Source organism: Dermacentor andersoni, chromosome 11 (genome assembly GCF_023375885.2).
Source record: "Dermacentor andersoni chromosome 11, qqDerAnde1_hic_scaffold, whole genome shotgun sequence".
Classification (NCBI taxonomy): Eukaryota; Metazoa; Arthropoda; class Arachnida; order Ixodida; family Ixodidae; genus Dermacentor; species Dermacentor andersoni.
The window spans coordinates 18386472-18406190 of NC_092824.1; the positions used below are offsets into that span (position 1 = coordinate 18386472).

The following is a 19719-nucleotide window of genomic DNA, read 5'->3' on the forward strand; positions in this document are numbered from 1 at the left end:
AAAGCATGAACACGTCTCAGTCAATGACCGCAGAAACTTTTTATCAGAATGCTGGAGTGAAAAAGTGCGGTAGCAGGAATGAGTGAATTGACCTTTGTGTGGCCTTTCACTTCAACGTGACCTAAGCGACAAGAGCACAGCACGGTACGCCTAGATGCATAGACTGCCTTTATTGCAGATCACTTTCAAAATAGGGGCTGCGCGGCTGTGCCTATGCAGCAGCCGCCGGAGTAGAATGTTTCTCCCATTTGCGCCGATCCCGCAAGCAAGTTTTGGGAACACCAAATGCCCGTGATGCGGCCCGATTTCTGCCCGTCTCCGCATACGTGATCACTCTCCCTTTAATTGCGGCATCGTGATGAACACTCGGTGTATATTTGCAGTTGGCACTTCCATGCTGATAGAGCAAATGTAGAAAATGGGAAGACGGACGGTGGACTAACCTAAGCAAATGTACTACAGCACATGGAGGAAGCTACGGCAGCTAGGCTTGAAGCGTCCACGAGGCGGCCATCTTGAAATGCCGATGGTGATATGGTAACACAGATTTAGGGTCGTACTCGATTCTAATGCACACGCAATTTTTGGACTGGCTTTACTGGGAAACAACTGCACGTTAGATTTGAGTAAATATGGTACTGAAACGTTTTTTGCATTGAAACTACAAGAAGTCAGCAGAGGATTTCTGAAAAGTTCGTTAATGTGGTGTTCGTACTAAGAGGTTTCACTGTACTCTCTTCGAGGGAGCCTTCAGTGATGTACACTATAGCTAGGTGGCCTGCTTGAAGTGCTAGTTGCAATCATAATAAATGCTTTCCGCATGTATAAGCAGTTGTCGTCCATTGTTTCCTCGGCTTGTACTGTGCCGCGGTTGACGGGCATGTGTTCGCCAACCACAGTGCACGGTGTGCTGAGGTGTAGCCCCATTGGCCATCCCCCCCCCCCCCCCTCCCTACAAAGTTGGGACTGCAACCCCCGAACACCACCAGGCATAACAGTCAATTTGTGTTAATTTGAAAATAATTTGTGAATTTGGTTCATTTTAACTGATTCTGCGACTCGTCCAAGACTATTGAAGCAACCAATGCTGCAACCAGAGCAGCTGATCAAATTAACTAAATGTGTGCACAAGGTGCCGGGCCTCTGCACAACCCTGCTTCCTGTGGGAGCATATAAAAGCTAATTCTATTCGTAAACATAGTAGCGGTTGACACTGCACTGCTGACATGACTGAGAATTTCATAAGAAGGGGCATGAAGCATTTGATGAGCAAGGCCTGACTATTTTATAAGAGAGACATGACAGGGCATTTAAAGGGCAAATACGGAGATGTTTCGATGTCAACGGATTTCAATGAAATTCACTGGGTACATTCCTCTGCACACTTCTATCATCTCCTGAAACAGAAGCAGGCTTAAGAGATGTGCAAATTTCCTTACAGATTAATTTTGTTAATCCCTTCTAACCACCTCGCTTGCCTGCTCCTCAGATACTGGCAACATTACGTTACGACGTAAACGACAGCATACGCAGAGCGTGCTGGCAACGAGTGATAGATGACAGTGTCAAGGAGCTGCTGACCAAGAGCTATAGTGTTTGGCACGAGAAGTTGCTGCTGCAACAAGTTATGTTCTGTGTGAACGGGCAAGTGATGGGTGGTAAGTGATGTTACATTGTTGGCTGCACAAACTTCAGCCCTTGCCAGCCGCACACACAGCTTGAGCCAATGTCGATCGCATTCGGCCGAGGTCAGGCGTATCACAGTCACCGAGTTCATGCATCTGTACTACCGGTGCACTTGAAAGACTGAGCTCAAGCTAACTAAGCCATAAGGATGAAGAAAACTGCTTTTGTAGTTCAGTTTTGACCATACGGGTGAGAAATAAATTATTATTCATTTTGCGCAGTGCACACACAAGAAAGCAAAGAAGCGACGACACAGCACGCTATTGACATCGGTATGTCGCCGTTGTCGAAAGCTGCCAGTCGCGCTCGCTGACACGTCCCTAACCTAAACGAACAACAAGCATGGAGTACCCTTCAATACAGCACCTTAAGACAACTGCCTTGTGAAGCTGCCAGGGTGTCAGTACTGGCATCAGACATTCCCGCGAGAAAACTACGCATTGTCTAAATGAATGACCACACGCACAAAGTCTTAGTCTACATCTACTTTATGGAACACGTGAATTGTGTGCATAAAAAGCGTACAAAGAATGATAAGTAGGCAGTGTAAGAATGCACCCCGCGCTACGGTCTCCCGCTCGCTGTTCCGAGGTGCGTGGCTGCTCATACCAGCGCGACTCAGAGTAACGTGACGGTGTCTACATGCACAAAATCTGCACGTTTTGCTATGTTCGGAGATTATTTGACGTCATGATGCGTGGCTTGCGTTATATTTCAAGCTGACAACCAGTGGCCATTGTACCGTGCCGATGTAAACAAATGCACCGGCAGGTGCTTCGGACACTTAGTGACATTCTTCTGGGGAAATTGTGTGCTCTACAAATTGACATACAAAAGCAGAAAGTAGCGCTCCCCAACATACCACAGTGAGTATGCGAAGCGCTTCCCTAACAAGGGGTGCATAAATAAAATAGCAAGCAGCACATGCCAACTCGGTGGTTAGCGCTACCCCCGGTTTCATGTTGCAGCACAATGTGTTGCGCTGGGCACTGGCTCGAATGCGAATGACGATTCATGGCTATTGAATTCGTCGGCATTGTAGCTGTCACTGTCCCCCAAAGACACTGCACCAAGGGTCTGGCGTGGTCACGAATCAGCTCAGCGTCCGCTCGCCACCATTTCGTTGTCAACGCTGGCGGGGCCGGCACGCCTTCCGCATCTTCCTCGTTGGTGTGCCGCTCGTGACATCACACGAAGACATTTGCTCGGCCGCTCCGTCAGGTTTCGGTTTGGTGTTGAGCCTTTTTTGCTTATTCAAAATTATTTTCGAATTTGCGGAACAATTCTACTATCTGGCGGGTGACATATGGGTCTTAGGAACCTAAAAAATGCCAGTACAGAGGACTCTAAATGGTACCTCAAGGGACCAGGGAAATTGGTTCCATTTATCAGGGTTTCCATTTACTGAGAGACAAAGCTGAATACAATTGCATGAATACAAAACAAACCCACTACGAGGTTGGCGTCCCGTTTAAGAGGTAGTTCCACTTAAGCAATTTCGATTTATCGGATTCAAATGTACCTTGACATGGGAAAAAAAAAACGGAGTTTCCCTTTAATGAGAAAGAAATGGCTAGATGATGGGGAATACGCGACTGAATGTCTGATGAGAAATACGAGACCAAGTAAGAGAAAAGGGGACTGACGGGTAGTTGGGAGACCAAGTTGCTCTCGACGTTGAAGTCCGTGATGAGGACACAATTGCTCAGGGACTTTGGCACGGCCGTCAGCTGATTATACCTGCAGTGGAGTTGGAGCAAGGTAAGCGATGTGCCGCTGCACAAAAGCACAAACACGATAACGGGCAACTCAGCACAAACACACACATGCACACACAGGCAAACACACAGGCAAACACAATAACTTTGCGTAAATACATTCTCTATGGCATGAACACATGAAGCGATTTCACACAAAGCCAAGACTCAATATGTATCTGCAGGTCATCTGCTTCAATTAACTCTGGGGTGCCAAAACCACAATTTGAACATGAGGCCAACTGTAGCTCTGGATTAATTTAGACCACCCAGAGTTCTTTAACGTGCACCCATTGCATCTTTTACAATCACCCAACAATCAAAAATGAGATTTTCCTCCCTCCAGATTAGGTGTCCTCATGGATCGATCATAAACTCAAGGTTAAGATTCCTTTATGTTGCACTAACACTTGCCATGCCTCTTTTTTGCCACAAACAAGCAGTGACTGGAACCACCCTTCTCACCTCCGTCGCTGCAATCGAAGACCCTGCTGCCTTTAAAGTTGCAATTAACAATTTATTGTTAGAACACTCCTCTCTGTAATACCCTTGGGTTCTGAGAGTATGAAAAAAAAAACATGTGCGTTCTTGCGTTATGCCCCCTAATCAGAGTGTGGCTGCAGCAGCCGGGATCGAACCCCCGGCCTCGAGGAGCTCAGCAGCTCAGCAACGCCATGGATCACCGCAGTGGGTCATCTGCTATTGGAGGTAGTGCTTTGGTGTTCAAATGCTCACACTGACCTGAGTTCTCAAAAATTCAGAGCCCTTTGAATCGTTCTCAAATTGACCCTTCAGGCCCTAGTTCTGAATGCGAGTTTCTTACGGCCCTCAAATTTATTAATTTTTCTGGAAGAACAGATCAAGCGGCACGAAAAACCTTTTGCACATGGAGGATCAATATTTAAGCCCATCAGGCCAGTTAAGGGTCTTTTACAAGAAAGAACACCAATTAACAGCAGTGATAGCAACACACCCAACTTCTCTTCGAATGCGGTAGTGCTCCGAGACTGTGGCAAGCCCAAGAACTACGGCGTCTTCCTTTTTCTCTGTCAGCACTTGCTCTCTTTTCATTACCTCCGTTGCACTTAAACAATGTTATTGCTTTACATTAAACTCCTTTTATGCACTACATTCCTTACTAAAGTAACTTATATTGTATTTTTTTTCTAGTTAGCTCATGATTATGTTTACATAAGGTGCTATGTTCAAAATCTTTATTTTGTTGCTCCTAGTGAGAATATTAAAAAGTAAGTTGCATCGCCATACGGAGGAAGCACAACTAAAAGAAAAATATTAGAAGGGAGCTTAATCTTGGAGCCAACTCTAATTTTCCTATCCAAATACATGTGAAACGCAGGAATTCTTTTGTGAGATTACCGCCTGGCTGATTTGAACGAAATTTATTGCATTTGAGAGCGAAAGTAGGATTCTAGTGTCTTATTGAAGCAGAATTTTGATTTTGAAGCAGAATTTTGATTTAGCAGCTGGAACTTCTGACGAAAATTTTGGCAAACTAGTAAGTTTCTTAAACATTGAAACACAAAGTGTACAAATCCGTAACTCTGCACCATAACTCTTGAGGGCCTTTAAGGGCATTTTAAATAAATAAATAAATTAATAAGAACAGATGTCAGTTATGTAAACTGCATCTCAAGCGGACAAATTTGACATGTAAATTGACAGCTTACATGAATATGTTGCTATGTTTATGAGGTTTTTATAAAAGTCCTACTTACAACAAATTAGTGGCGTGCTTAGAGTGGTGTACAAGATACCAATTTTATCTGCTTTAGATTTAGTAGATGCAGTTTACAGAAACGTGATATCATTTATTACAGAGTTACAGAGCTGAGATTCAGGGAAAGCATGGGGAAGGTGGGAGATGGAAATTCAAGACAATGAGCAAAACGAGAACAAGGTGAAAGCAGGAGCCAACAAACGTGTGTCCACGCGTCGGATTGAGAATAAAGGAGCGCTGAGCAAAGGTGAGTCAGCGTGTTGAATTGAGACTGAAAGAGCGCTGAGGCTCCTGATTTCCCTATAGTTGAGATTCGGTGCTTGAGCTTCCTTGACTTAGCAATTTCTAACAATTTCTGCAAAAAAGACGGCCTAAATTAGCATCTCCTACCTAGAGTAACTAGATATTAAGATTTTACTTTAAATACAACAAGCCTCGCCAAAATATATGCAGTGGTTGCAGAGAAAAATTATTTCTCCGATTCCATGCGTGTGTATACACAGATGGGAGCTGCCGAGCTTCCTCTTAACCCTTTCGCTGTCACGGACGTACCGGTACGTCATCGCGCTTCCCCCCCACGGTGTCACTGACGTACCGGTACGTTCTCTATCGTGCGTTCAAAATTTTGCGCCTGAGCGCAAAGCTGGCGCTCCTGAATTGGCCACGCCATCTGTTGACTCTTTCTACAAGTTCGTATATTCTCCCCGACCTGTGTTAACCCATGTATTGAAGAGTACGGTGCGACTGCCACTCCCCACTTTTTCTTTGCTAAGTGCCGCGGTGGCTCCGCGTTCGCTGGATCATGCGTCGCGCGCGTGTGGTTATGGGTTCAAGGGTTGTTCTGCCATCTCCGCTCGTTTAAAGGTTTTTATTTTTCTTCTGTTGGTGTGTCTGCTACGCCGCCGCGTCAAGTTCAGGCGCACGTGCTGTTGCCTCTCCGAAAAGAGTGACTCGATTGCTGCTTTCGCTCTCTCGCCGAACCCTCGCTTCCGACTTGTAGCAGTAAACGTAAAGCCCTTCGAACTTTGTTTAGCCTTTTTCCATCTCCCTCTGTCTTCTTGATCACGCAACGTCCCATTTCTTTCCGTTGTGCGGGCGACTGAAAGCGCAGCCTCCCAGCGCGCGGTTACTTTCGGATGGCTGAGCGCGCGGGACCTTCGTCTGCTCATTGGTGCGGTGGCTCAATTCCGATTTAGAATACGAGCCGAGCGCGGATTCGGACCCGGACAGAGTCGCATGCGAGGAAGAGGGTTCCGCATCGCCAGATTCAGATGTTGAACGGATTTTATAGTCAGGCTGATGATGATGATGATGTTTACTAACAGCAGCTGCAGTACACTGAAATGTGCATATAGCATTGACTACGTTATTTGTATACCAATCATAATCAAAAATAAATTGCTATGTTCATTCCCTGTTATGCTCATTCCCTGAAACCAAGCCGACACTGGGGGTGCATCACGGCCAGAAAGGTCCGACAGCGAAAGGGTTAAAGACAAGGCAGGTGAGAGAGGGGAGTGGGCGCACCTTATGCCGAACCGGGAAAGCACCATGAGGTTGCCTATCGTGTCGGGCAGGTCCACAAGCTCATTGTGCTGGACATCGAGCGTCGACAGCTGCACACAGTTCCCAATCTCTGCACAGAAAGAAAACGCGCCAACCACCACAGTGATTCATTCATTTCGAGCAGGCAGGCACATCGTGTACACCACAACATGCATGCTGAGTTTTTCCATGCGAGAACCTCAGTTGTGAAACAAAAAATCTCAACTCAAGCAGGTAGTAATCAAGTACAGTTATTCAAGCGGACACTAAGGAGAAACATTAGCGTCAAGCTCAAGAGACTAAGTGGTGCTTGAAGATGTGCGCGAAGTGCCACTTATACTTGGAACAGGACTAGAGAAAATGGGGGGGGGGGGGGGGGGAAGGGGTTAGATGGCATGAAATTGGAATTTTCCATCTTGTGGAACAACAGAATCAGCTGGCAATGACATCTTATATCTGGTACAACATTCACGACAAGTAATCAGCAGTCAACCAATGACAACACGACGTACATTTAAGAGGAAGCTTTAGCTCGGGCCCAACTCTGACACAGCCTATTCGAATACATGTAAAATGCAAAAATGCTTTTCTGAGATAACCCCTGGACCGATTTTAACGAAATTTGTTGCGTTTGAGAGAGAAAGTTATGTTCTAGTTACTGTTAGAAGAGGAATTTCGAATTTGGGCCTGAATTTTGTTAAAAAATTTTTAAGGATTCGCCAGTTTGAAAAAATATAGACACACGAAGTTGATTAATTAATAGCTCTGCATCAAGAACAGATATCGCGGTTCTATAAACGGCACCCGTTAGATCATTCAAAGTGGACAAATTCGATATATCACGTTATACCTTACGTGAATTTTTTACGTTGTGTACAAGGGTTCTGCAAAAACTATATTTCCATGTTACCGATTTCTTTTAGATTCATGTGTACCATATCAATTTTGTCCACTTTAATTGTACTGTGAGATGCAATTCACAGAATTGTGATATCACTTTTTATTGCCGAGTTACAGAGTTGTAAACTTGATAGTTGCATATTCTGAGAATTTATAATTCTTGCCAATCTTTAGTAAAAAATTTACAATATAAATGAAAAATGTCTGATCCGGTGACACATTAGAATTGGAGCAAATACTGCCAAATGATTCAACGGCATGTTTTGGTGTTTATTTTGTCTCTCGTTTAATTTGACTAATTTCATCAGTCCCATCATGGTTGAACTAATGGAAGTCAATTGTATTTGTGTGAATATTGGTCTCCCACAACATAACTAGTAACAAAAAGTGCTGTGGTGGAAGCAAACTACTACTGGTCTCTCCTTTAATCACATTCTTGCAATAAGATAAAACAAATGCATCAAAGACACATTTGATTTCTGGCGAAGAATTCCTTTTCTTTCACCCTGCAATATCATAGCAGGATCAGTTCACGCAATGTTTTTGAAAGACCGCACAACAGGCAAGTGAGACACGTACTGCATGTCGCCACATTTAAATGCATCGTAACGGTGAGCTCACCCGCAGGCAGGTGCTTGAGGTGGTTGTTGGAAGCGTCGAAGGTGACCAGTTGCGTCAGCTTGCCTATGCCTGCTGGAAGCTCCCGGATCTTGTTCTCCCGCAGGCTCAGCATCGTCAAATTCTGCGCAGATGAACCCATCAATGGGGCTTATCACTGCCTCACTAGAAATGACCAATAACGTGAAAAGTTGACACAACGCAGAAATAAGTTGCGCCAGATTGACAGATTACGCTTGTGATGGACCACTGAGACTGTGTCGGTCTTACCATTGGTGGAAGCTGAACTCGCTCCACCCATCTCTGTGCACTTTTCAATGCTTATTTGGCCACAGAAATGTCTAGGAGTTCCAGGACAACGAAACGGCAAACAAATGGCAACAATGTTTGTTTGTTTCTTTCACTGTGTGGTGACGTGGAAAGCAATCCTGGCCCATCCAAGGACGATGTCCTTGCTGAAGTACTTAAAACCGTGAGGGACCTAAATGAAAGATATATTAGAATGGAATCTGTACAAAATTCTATGTCGGAGACAATTCATGAGCTGAAACAACAGCAAAAAACCGTTTCAGATGCTATATCTGACATCGATCAAAGACTGCAGCACGTGGAAAGCCAGACGGCCATCCTTGATGAATGGAAACAGGATGTCAGCTTATTGCGCGGCAAGATTGATGATGTAGTAACTGACACGAACACGCTTCGTGCACGACTTGATGACGCGGAAGATCGCTCACGTCGCGACAATCTGTTTTTTTTTGGAGTACCGGATACTCCAACAGAAAATTCAATGCAGTCAGAGGAAAAAGCCCTGGATTTGATAAATAACACTTTAAAACTTAGTTTAACTTGCGACCACATAGTGCGTGCACATAGGATTGGTCGCTACAGTCAACAAAAATCACGGCCGATAATAGTTAAGTTTTCCTCTTATAAAACCAAAGAACAAGTTGTGTCTAAGAGCTCTCTTCTAAAAGGAAGCAGCCTGACTGTGAGCGAAGACTTCTGTGAGGCAACGCGAAATGTAAGACATAAGTTAACGGAATATGGCAAGGGACTAAATGTACCCTACAGGCTACGTTACAGAAGACTATTCGTGGGAGAAAAATGTTACGGCTACGACCTAGATAACGATGTTGTCTACGAAATAACGCCACGAAACAGAAATTCCGATCCTCGAATTCTGCGCTCAGGTCGTGTCTTGCAGAACTCGCGATAGCGAAACGCAAGGGGAGATGCTTGCACTTCATCGAAACATGTTATTTCTGTTGTATTCACTAATATTCGCAGTATATTTAACAAAAGGGACGAATTGTGTTCTCTGGTCAATGACACAGATGCTGACATAATAGCGATAACTGAAACTTGGTTGACTAACAAAATAACAAATGAAGAATTGTTTCATTGCCGTAAAAGATACGTTGTGTATCGGAATGACCGTACTGACAGAATAGGGGGCGGTGTATTACTTGCTGTTAGTAAAGACGTTGAGTGCTTTAACGTACCGATAATCACTGAAATTGAATCTATCTGGTGTTGTTTAACCATTAATTTCAAAAAAATTATCTTAGGCGTCTGCTACCGGCCACCCTCGAATAGTTCGTTTTGTGATCACCTGCATGACTGTCTAAATCAGTTAACAGTAAGATTCCCGGGAGCAAAGATAATTCTTATGGGTGACTTTAACTTTCCTAACATAAATTGGTCAAGCACATCTCCCTTCTCTAACCCATCATCCAGTGAGGCTAATCAATTTATCGCTATTTGTTCTGACTTTACCTTAGTACAAACGGTCCTTATTCCAACACGTGTAACAGGCACTACGTCATCATTACTTGATCTCGTCCTGACATCATCAGCTGATATTATATCCCCGATAACGCACTTACCTGGCCTTAGCGACCACAATACATTACATTTTACACTCACGATATCACTACCACTGAAACGTAAACGATTTAAGGAAATAAAAGATTATAAAAAGGCTAACTTCTCGGAAATAAACAACGAACTTGCTTCCTTTCTTGACACGTTTCTACTTGGCCATCTTGATCGTTCTGTCGAGACAAATTGGCGCCTCTTTAAAGACAAAGTATCTGATCTAATAAATCGTTATATTCCAGTCCGACGTATATATTCAAATAGTAATGCACCGTGGTATAACAGACACCTTAGCAGACTAAGTAACAAAAAGAAACGCCTATTTCGTATCGCTAAACGGTCACTAAATCCTGAACGCTGGTTCTCATACAAATCTGCTGCCGCCACGTACTTTTCAAATTTACGGTCTGCAAAATTTTCCTACTACAACGTTACCCTTTCCAAGCTACTGAAAACTAACAGTAAGGCATTCTGGAGCTCTATGAAAGGAGATAACACTAGAAAGATTACTCTAACTTCACTAACTGGGAAAGCAATCGCCGACCACGCATGCGCTGACGTGCTAAATGACACGTTCGTACAGGCCTTTTCGCCGTCTACGCATGTTACTCCTCCTCCCGAAATACGGCCTAAAAGATACCCCCACATGGATCCCATAGCATTTAATAGTAACGGTATTAAATCGATTATAAATAAATTAGAATTGAAATCGTCATGTGGTGTTGATGGAATTAACATTAAATTTTTACACAGTACTAGTGAGTACTGCTCGATAATTTTAGAATTACTTTTTTCTCAGTCGCTTCACAACGGCATATTGCCTTTAGATGGGAAAACGGCTAAGATCGTTCCAATTCATAAATCTGGCGATACGCATAACCCTTCTAATTATAGGCCCATTAGTTTGACTTCAGTACCCTGTAAAATAATGGAGCACGTAATTTATTCTCAGGTAATCAATCACCTTGAATCTAACAACTTCTTTACCTCTAGCCAACATGGTTTTCGTAAAACATTCTCCTGTGATACCCAGCTTCTTTGCTTTACTAACGACTTGCATTCCAACTTGGACGCAGGATTTCTTACGGACTGTATTTTTCTTGATTTCGCTAAAGCTTTTGACAAAGTACACCACACATTACTGCTATCTAAACTCAGTGCACTAAACATTGATACTAATGTACTTAATTGGATAAAAGCATTTCTAACACACCGCATGCAATTTGTAAGCGCTAATGAAGTTAATTCAACTCTAACCCCAGTTATATCAGGTGTTCCACAAGGGTCTGTGCTTGGGCCGCTGTTGTTTTTAATCTACATTAATGATCTACCTGATAACATTTCGTCTAAAATTTGTCTTTTTGCAGATGACTGCGCAATATATTGTAAAATTACTAATGACGCTAACATTTCATCTCTTCAGGACGATTTAAACACACTGCATAACTGGACTATAAAATGGCACATGCAGCTTAACGTCAAGAAGTGTAAATCAATGCGAATATCCCGTACTAATGAAGCTTGTCCTGTCTATTTACTTAATAACATTCCTTTAGAGAGCGTAATAAATTACAAATATCTGGGCGTCCATATAACCTATAACTTATCCTGGAAGTACCATATCGACTTTATAACGAGCAAAGCTAATCGCACACTTGGATATCTTCGTAGAAACTTCTCGCTCGCACCATTATCACTCAAACATTTGTTATACACGACATATGTCCGTCCACAGTTGGAATATGCATCATCAGTATGGGACCCACATCATGCCACCTCAATTAACTGCCTTGAAAGTGTCCAGAATCGCTCCGCTCGGTTTATACTAGCTAATTACCATCGTACAGCAAGCGTAACACAAATGAAGACTACTCTGAACCTACCTTCGCTATTAACCCGCAGGAAACAGTCACGCCTATGCTTATTTCATAAGATTTACTACCAGAACGCTGCGCTTCGGTCGGCATGGATTAACCCAGCACCATTCATCTCCTCACGTAGAGATCATACGCATAAGGTACATGTTCCTCGCTCCAACACACTAACACATTCGCAATCATTTTTACCTAAAACATGCAACGAATGGAACGGTCTGCCAGCATCTATTGTTAATATAAGTAATCCTGTTCAATTTAGAAATGCTTTAGTTAACTACATGTAAATCATTAACCTAGCGCTCGATACATCATGTGACTTGTTATTGTATAAGTACTATTTTTTCAAGTTAACTATGTATGTATTTACCTATCATTCCCAACCTGTATATTGAAGTGTATGATGAAATTTGTATGGTGAACTGCGACTACTATTTTTGTGTAAATTAGTGAGCTAGTGTTATTTTCTATTTTTACTTATACTGTGCCTTTCCTGTATATTATTTTTTACTTCCTTTATGTAGCCTCTCCCCTCTATAATGTATATTTACTCTGAGGGTACTGTAAATAAATAAATAAATAAATAAATAAATGGCGAACGAAAATGTCTACCGGGTTCCTGAGCCCCTGTGGCATACTCAGCATGGGTAAGGCAAAGGACAGATTATAGCTTCATTAGGAATAGCAATGTAAATTCACATTAACACCAGCAAACAGTACAGTGAAACCTCGTTAAACCGTAGTTGGCCAGAGCTCGGAAAAACCACGTACTAAACGGCAGTACTGTTTAACCGAAATCGCATGAGATCGCCCACTTACCTGTCGAAAACGGAACTCGGAGACAGCGCGATGAAAGGGGGAAAAAACATGCAGTATTTATTCACTTTGCGCGACAAAAGTGTTATTTTCGTTTCATGCCGCGGCCTCAAATTTACTGAAGCTGCATGCCAGCTTTTCAGCCAGCCCCCTCTTCTCGGCAAACACTTGCATGGCAGATTCCTCGTTGGCGTTACGTATTCTTCGTGCACGCGCGCAGTAGTGCTGCAGAAGTCCCAGAGGCGCGTTTTCATTGCTGGGTGCCGGAGTTTGGAATACTTTTCGTTTGGAATAGAGTTACGTTATCGTGCCTCTGTTCTCGTTGCGACGATTACATTCATTAGGCTGACGTAACGCGTAGCTTCTGCCACTGTCGGGCCTGAATCGCCCGTGCTGTCACTTTCCATGTAGTCTTTATCACTGTCGCTAGGAGACACTTCGGCAACAACAGAGGCAACGATGGCGAAAAGTCGAACCTCGTAGCCGACATGTCTTCGTCATCGCAGCAGCGCTGCCGAGCAACTTCTCCGCATTCCAAATGCCATACAGTGTAGTCAACAGCAGATCCTTGTCGCGTACCAGCGCTGACTTCTTCGTGTCACGTTGGATAGCACGAACAATGTCTAATTTTTCTTCTATGCTGAGCACCCGGCGTCTTTTTTATCCGAGCTTTGGAATGACGCGAGTCCTCGCTTCTCTGGCAATGCGTCGAAATGACGCTGATGTTGATGTGGCTTCACGCGCAAACGCACAGGGTGCTTGGAGGCCGTTGTTCCAATCTATGAGGCTGGTTGTTCTGCCAGGCCGCCCGATGGAGACGTCGCACCGCCGTGTTTGCGCGACGAAAAGTTGAAACGCTACGTTTTAACCGATGCGCACGCAATAAGCTGGTACGGTTTATGCGGATACAAAACACATTATGTTCAATGGCCGCTGAGTCGAGGATTTGACTTAACTACTTTTAAAACGAAACTACTGTTTAAGCGGGTACAGTTTAACGAGGTTTTACTGTACTTCGAAAGATAAGTCTGGGTGAATGCTTAAAGGGACACTAAAGCGAAATAATAAATCAGTTTAGACTAATGAAGCATTGTTTGAGAACCCTGCAGGCAGTCATTTCAAAAAAATAGTTTGATTAATAGATGAGAAAATGAAGGTCTAAGTATCAGTATTCGAATTTCGTGCCGAAACCCCAGCGCCGGTACGTCAGCGTGACTTCAGGGACTCCAAAGTATGTTTTCGCATCTGAGCCGCGTTGGCTTAATAAATGTTCCCGAAACTTGCCATGTTTAATATTTGGTTCCTTTAGAACACAATGTAGTCAATCTGTACCGCTATATATAATTAGTAGGCCCTAGAAGACGCCATCAAAATCCGAGACTTCACAGCCCCCAGGTGTGGGAGCTTTAGGCGTCACCATCCGTATTTCGTTCTTGCGCTTTTTCTGGCTCACCAAACGTCTTATCATTGTAAGAGTGGTGTTTTTGGTGTTGTAGAACGATAATTTACTGATGCAGAAGAAATTACTTTTCACTTTAGTGTCCCTTTAAATACATGATACTAAGCATAACTTGAATAACTTTTTATAAAAGCATGTACGTGATATTGTATCTAGTGATGAAGTATATGCAAAAAGAATGTTATTGCCAATTTTACTGTGGCAGAACCTTGAATGGCGAACTTTGCACATAACTCACATCCTGATTTTAATGTTTAATTGTTCAAAATTTTAGGTCTCCATTATAAGCGCAATGATACGATATGCAATCGTTTGAGTGAGCACAAAGGCGGTCCAAATGTTCAAGTATTGTATAAGGTTTGCAATGTCACAGCTCTGAAGTGACAGCATGACATATGGCACACTTAGCATAAGTTTCACACCTGGAAGTAGCAAGGGCATTTGTACCACTTTGAGCAGGACATGCAAATAGCCGAGATTTTAAAAACAATATTAATTAAAATGTCAGAACACAAGTAAAAGGTGACAAAAAGAATGCTCAATGTCCTCACCGTTAAATTGGCTATGTTCTCGCTGACTTCTCGTATCCTGTTGAAGCGCAGGAACAGCGTGGTCAGCGATGTCAACTTGTACACAACTTCGGGGATCTGCAAACCACAAATCCAGGGAAGGCAATAACACTCACTGAGACAGGCCTGATTGAAAAGAAAAGGCAATACAGTTGAACCTGGCTATATCGAACCCACAAATAACAAATTATATTGCATAAAACAAACAGCTGTAAAATCCTCTAGCAAATTTTTTTATATTTTAATTTTCTATATCGAATTACCTATACAGTGGGGACCCGCGAGAACAAAATCTCGCAACAACGCAATTCTCCCAACAACAAAATATTTTCGTATCCCCGGTGAATGGCCGTAGGAGTCAATGCATTTCGTACCTCTCAGCAACGAAATGTCGCTGTACTACAGTCCTGCATCAACGAAATTTGCCTGGAACGTAAGCCCACATATTACCCACTCGCGCAAGGCTAGCAGGCTCCAAAATGTGCTCAAATGCGATTGTTTTGGACTAAAATTTTGTATAATACCACCATATTACACTTGTGTGGGTGTTGCCATTTTTGTTTACAGAAACAATGAAGCGCCAGAACCGATCGCGCCAGAAACACATCATGGATGCCATTTTGTTTGCTGATCTCCCGTTTGAAGCGGCAGGCATGTTGTTACCGACATGCAACGACGGTTTTTGCACACCTGCTAGGCGAGATCGCATATAGTTGTTTGAAACACGAATTCAGTTTGTGTTTCCCTGCAGCTGACAACTCGACGCCGCCTAGTCCAATCACGCGAGGCAAAACTGAATGCAAACTGAACGCGTGTTTCGAACAATGATCGCAGATCGTGGCAGTGCACTGCATAAGGTGCGCCTCGGTGAGAAAAATGCAGCAAAAACAAGGAAATTCACAAAATTGTTTATGGCACTTGCGATGGCAGTCACAGCATGGAGTGCCACATATTGGGCCGTCATTGAGTGATCGTCCGGGAATACGCATCCCTAGCTTCAGGAACGTTGGTTTCGGTGCCACCAGACAAGCATCGCATGCAGTTTTGGCACTGGACGTCGATTTGCACCAAGGGGCCGTAATCTCGATCGTTTGCCTTCGGGTACGCAAGGTATGATCACTTTTGCACTCTGCAGTGGATGCGTCAGCGCCTACGGGCAACAGCATGCGTTGGAGAAATGCTGCTGCATGCGCTGTAGCTCTGCGTCCAGTGCCGAGTTACACAAAGTCTCGCAAAAGTGAATGTATCTCCAAAAGCAATCGACCGAGAATACTGCTCCACAGCAGTGCTGCCACTGCTGATCAACGCATGCGACGCACTTTGTGCTGTCGGCATTGCAGTTCTATATCCTCGAGCAAAGCTTGCCAAAGAAGGCTGACAGAATTTTGACAGTAAAGTTTCGTTGTGTGATGCATCTGTGCTGTCTCATTTCACAACAACGAAATTCCCACGAAAGCAAATTTTGTCGCGTTCCCTGCAAATTTCGTTATTGCGAGGTTCAACTATACCAAATTTTTTTTCGATCTCCTTCATATTCGATATATCCAGTGTGGGAGTTCCTTCGGTCTACCGGGGAGCAGTCGTTGCTGTGCCTAAGGCTCCGGACTTATTCGCCATTGCGAGGAAACCCCCTCCCAAATGCCTGCCCCTCGACCGCGCGGTTTTCCCCGGGCGCCGCGACCGCGTCCCGCGACGTCATGCTACGCGGCCCTGCGATTGGGTCGTGGGGGCGTGACGTAGGGAAGAAGCGCCGACTGGGGACGATCGCCGTGCGCGGGGGAGTCGGGCTGCGACAGGGACGAGCGCCGGTCACGAGAGGCAAGCTGCAAGGTACGTGAGAGACCAGCTATTTGTGTCCCCAACGCCCCGGCCTGGGGATGTTCACGTGCTTTGTCAGCTTGCGTAAGTGTGGCTTGTTGAGTGGCTCTGCGTTCCGCCCTTGCGGTAGTCGCAGGTGCTCAGTGCGTCACATTTTGCGTGTCCGAACCGTCGCAGACCATTGTCGGTGACGGAAAGCGCTAGGTAGCGTTTGCGAACGCATTTCGGCCCGCGCGCGCAAACCACTGTTCGACGCGGCGTGTAACCCGCCTTCCTCGCCATCGGGAACCGCGGGCGCCGAGTGTACTCCGTGTGTTTGGGTGCAGTCTGGTACCTGTTGGCCATTTGTGATCAATAAACGCCTTAACTGTCCTGGACGCCTTGTGTTCCTGGGAGAGCGCCCATGCGTACGAACAGAGCCGGCTAGGTCTTTCGGCTCGGTGCTCGAACCTGCGGTGGGTCTATCACCGTACGCCGTCGTGCCGCGTCGTGAGGCTCCACTTCTCGGGGGCCACTTGGCGACGCCGCGCGCGGAGACGTACAGTGAGCCCACACCAGCTCCCACTGTATTATCAGGTGCTTATCAACCGATGGAAGTTCTAAGCAAGCTGGACTTTGTTCGGATGTGTTACAGACTTGCAATTTTGCAGCATTCGCTTTATGACCAGTGGATGGTTTTCAACATCCATTTTGAGTGTTTTGAAAACTTGTATGCATCACTGGCTGGCCTTGTGAAAATTTTAGCAGTGATTATAAGCAATTTGTGATCACGATGACAGCATGACGACTGCAACTATGACGATGAACATAGCACAATGGTTACGGCAACATATGGCACAATTATGACAAAACGAATAAATGGTTCATACATAGTACACCTAGTATCAAGTCACAAGTGGGCACAAATGGAAATGTTCTGTCAATTTATTCTCCTGCCAAGTAAACAAGATACAGTGAAAGCTCGTTAATTCGAACTTCAATAATTCGAATTTATGGATAATTCGAACTGTACGATTTGGTCCGGCCAAGCTCCACAGAAGTCTGTGAATAAAAAAGCCCATTAATTCAAACGCGAGAACGTTCCGCCACGGATAATTCGAACTACGCGCCACCGTGCCGGCAGCGTGGCGCCTGGTACACGGCCAGAGAAGCGCACTTACTGCATACACACAAGGCTGTGTCGCCTCCGGAACGAAGAGAACGGCGAGAGAAAGCAAAATCGGGAAAAAATCTAACCGGCGCGGGGTCGGCCAGAAGGCAGCAGCGGCTGCCTCCTCTCTGTTCTACGTTGACCGCCCAGATCCGGTCCCTCCCGGTGGACTACGCGGCCAAGAGAAAGGCATAGATGACAGGGGAACTGTTCGGACAGTGGCTAGCGAAGATGGACAAAAAGTTTGAGCGTTGTGGACGGAAAGTCCTCCTGCTCGTTGACAACTGTTGGGCTCATAAGGTCGACATTGAGAAGAAGGCCATTGAGCTAGCCTTCCTTTCACCTAACACTACAGTGGCGTTGCAGCCCATGGACCAAGGTATTATTCAAAATTTTAAATCATTTTACCGGCGCCATCTGTTGGAGCAAATTATTTTGTGCAATAATTATCAGGTGACGCTCCTAAGTGCGCTACACATGCGTGTGCATGCTTGGGAGCAAGTAACTGCAGTTACAATAGCAAATTGCTATCGCCACTGCGGCTTCGGCGCACAAGCTCTGCAAGGAGGAAACCAGCCACCTGCGCTCGAAGACGGCGTCACCGCTCCCATGGCGGACGTTTTGGACGACATCTCCTTTGCTGACTATGTCGACGTGGACGAGAGTGCAGTGGTGTGTGGTGCGCTGACAGATGAGGACATAATTTCTCAGGTCAGAAGCGCTGAACCTGTCGCTGCCAGTGACGAGGAGGAGGAGAAAGACGACGCGTCAGTGAGGCCCTCCGCTGCGGAGGTCATGGCTGGATTTAATGCTGCCCGTCTCTTCTTCAGTTTTAAAGAAGGCGAAGAGGCCTTCCGCCACATTCGCTCGTTAGAGCAAAAAGTGCTAGCTGTTGCCTTCAAGAAAAAAAGGCAGGCTACGATCATGGACTTTTTAAAGCATTAAATTTCTGGCATGCCCTACTACTTCCAGATCGCCGTGTACTGTTGTTCTCCTTCACTTTCGTTAGTTCGAACTTTCGATAATTCGAACTGAAGCGGCTTCCCCTTGTGGTTCGAATTAACGAGCTTTTACTGTAGTTATAAATGTGATTATGATACCTATGAAGTTCTCCATGACATTTTCCTGAAGTATCTTCAACCATTATGGGGTTAGCCTAAAACCCACTTTTAAACATCTTTATTCTGCCAGTTATGACCTTAAAAACTTGTCCATGAATGTAACTGTATTTGCTTATTTCGAATATGAGATTTTTGTCCGTTAATTTAATTTGGTCACAACTTTGTGCAAGTTTCATCTACTTAAAGGGGCCCTGAACCACTCTTTATCGAAGTGGAGAAAGGCATTTGAAGTGAAAATATGCTATTTCAGAAACACTTTGCTGCAAAAAAGTGCTTCAATGAGTTCAGCAGAAGCGGAGTTACTAACAGTCAAACGTGGCCTCCGCTGTGCTCCCGTTCCCTCTTCAATGCATTGCAAAGGCTACAGCGCAGTGGGGCATGCCCACAATGCTCCGCCTTCTCAATGTCACCTTTGCGCGTAGTTAAAATTTCATTTTGGATGTTAACGTAGGCGCCACGATTTCTGCCTCTGGTGCCTACAACGCCCTAAACGTAAGCCAAACGCGGTCGTCCTCAGCGAGACGCAGTGCACTTAGCCAGTGGACTCGTGGTGGCAGCTGGCGGTGGCCGCGGTATCTACAGCATGTAACCGACCGCAGCTTGATGTCAGCTATCAGCCAATAGCAGCCGGCTCTAAGGGAATGACGAAATAGTGTGTCCGATGACAAAACAGTGCGTCTAGAAGAGAGTGAGGACAGGGCCTTCTGTTGGAAAGAGAGCATTTGAGAGAAAGGTTATTTCGCGATCTGCTTGCGATTTCCACGCACCGCATACGAGAGCAAAGCCT

General features: G+C 44.8%; 1 protein-coding gene across 4 annotated transcripts in view; it reads right to left on the bottom strand.

Annotated features, from left to right (window-relative positions):
• LOC126517380 (uncharacterized) overlaps positions 1–19719 on the bottom strand; it is a 147965-nt gene that overhangs the window by 37723 nt on the left and 90523 nt on the right. For all 4 annotated transcript variants that reach the window (XM_050167092.3, XM_050167094.3, XM_050167093.3 and 1 more), the window contains 4 exons: positions 14826–14921; positions 8248–8368; positions 6709–6817; positions 3333–3426 (listed from right to left, as the gene is read on the bottom strand). In XM_050167092.3, coding sequence (XP_050023049.1) covers positions 3333–3426; positions 6709–6817; positions 8248–8368; positions 14826–14921 — 420 coding nt within the window. The remainder of the gene's footprint in view (positions 1–3332; positions 3427–6708; positions 6818–8247; positions 8369–14825; positions 14922–19719) is intronic.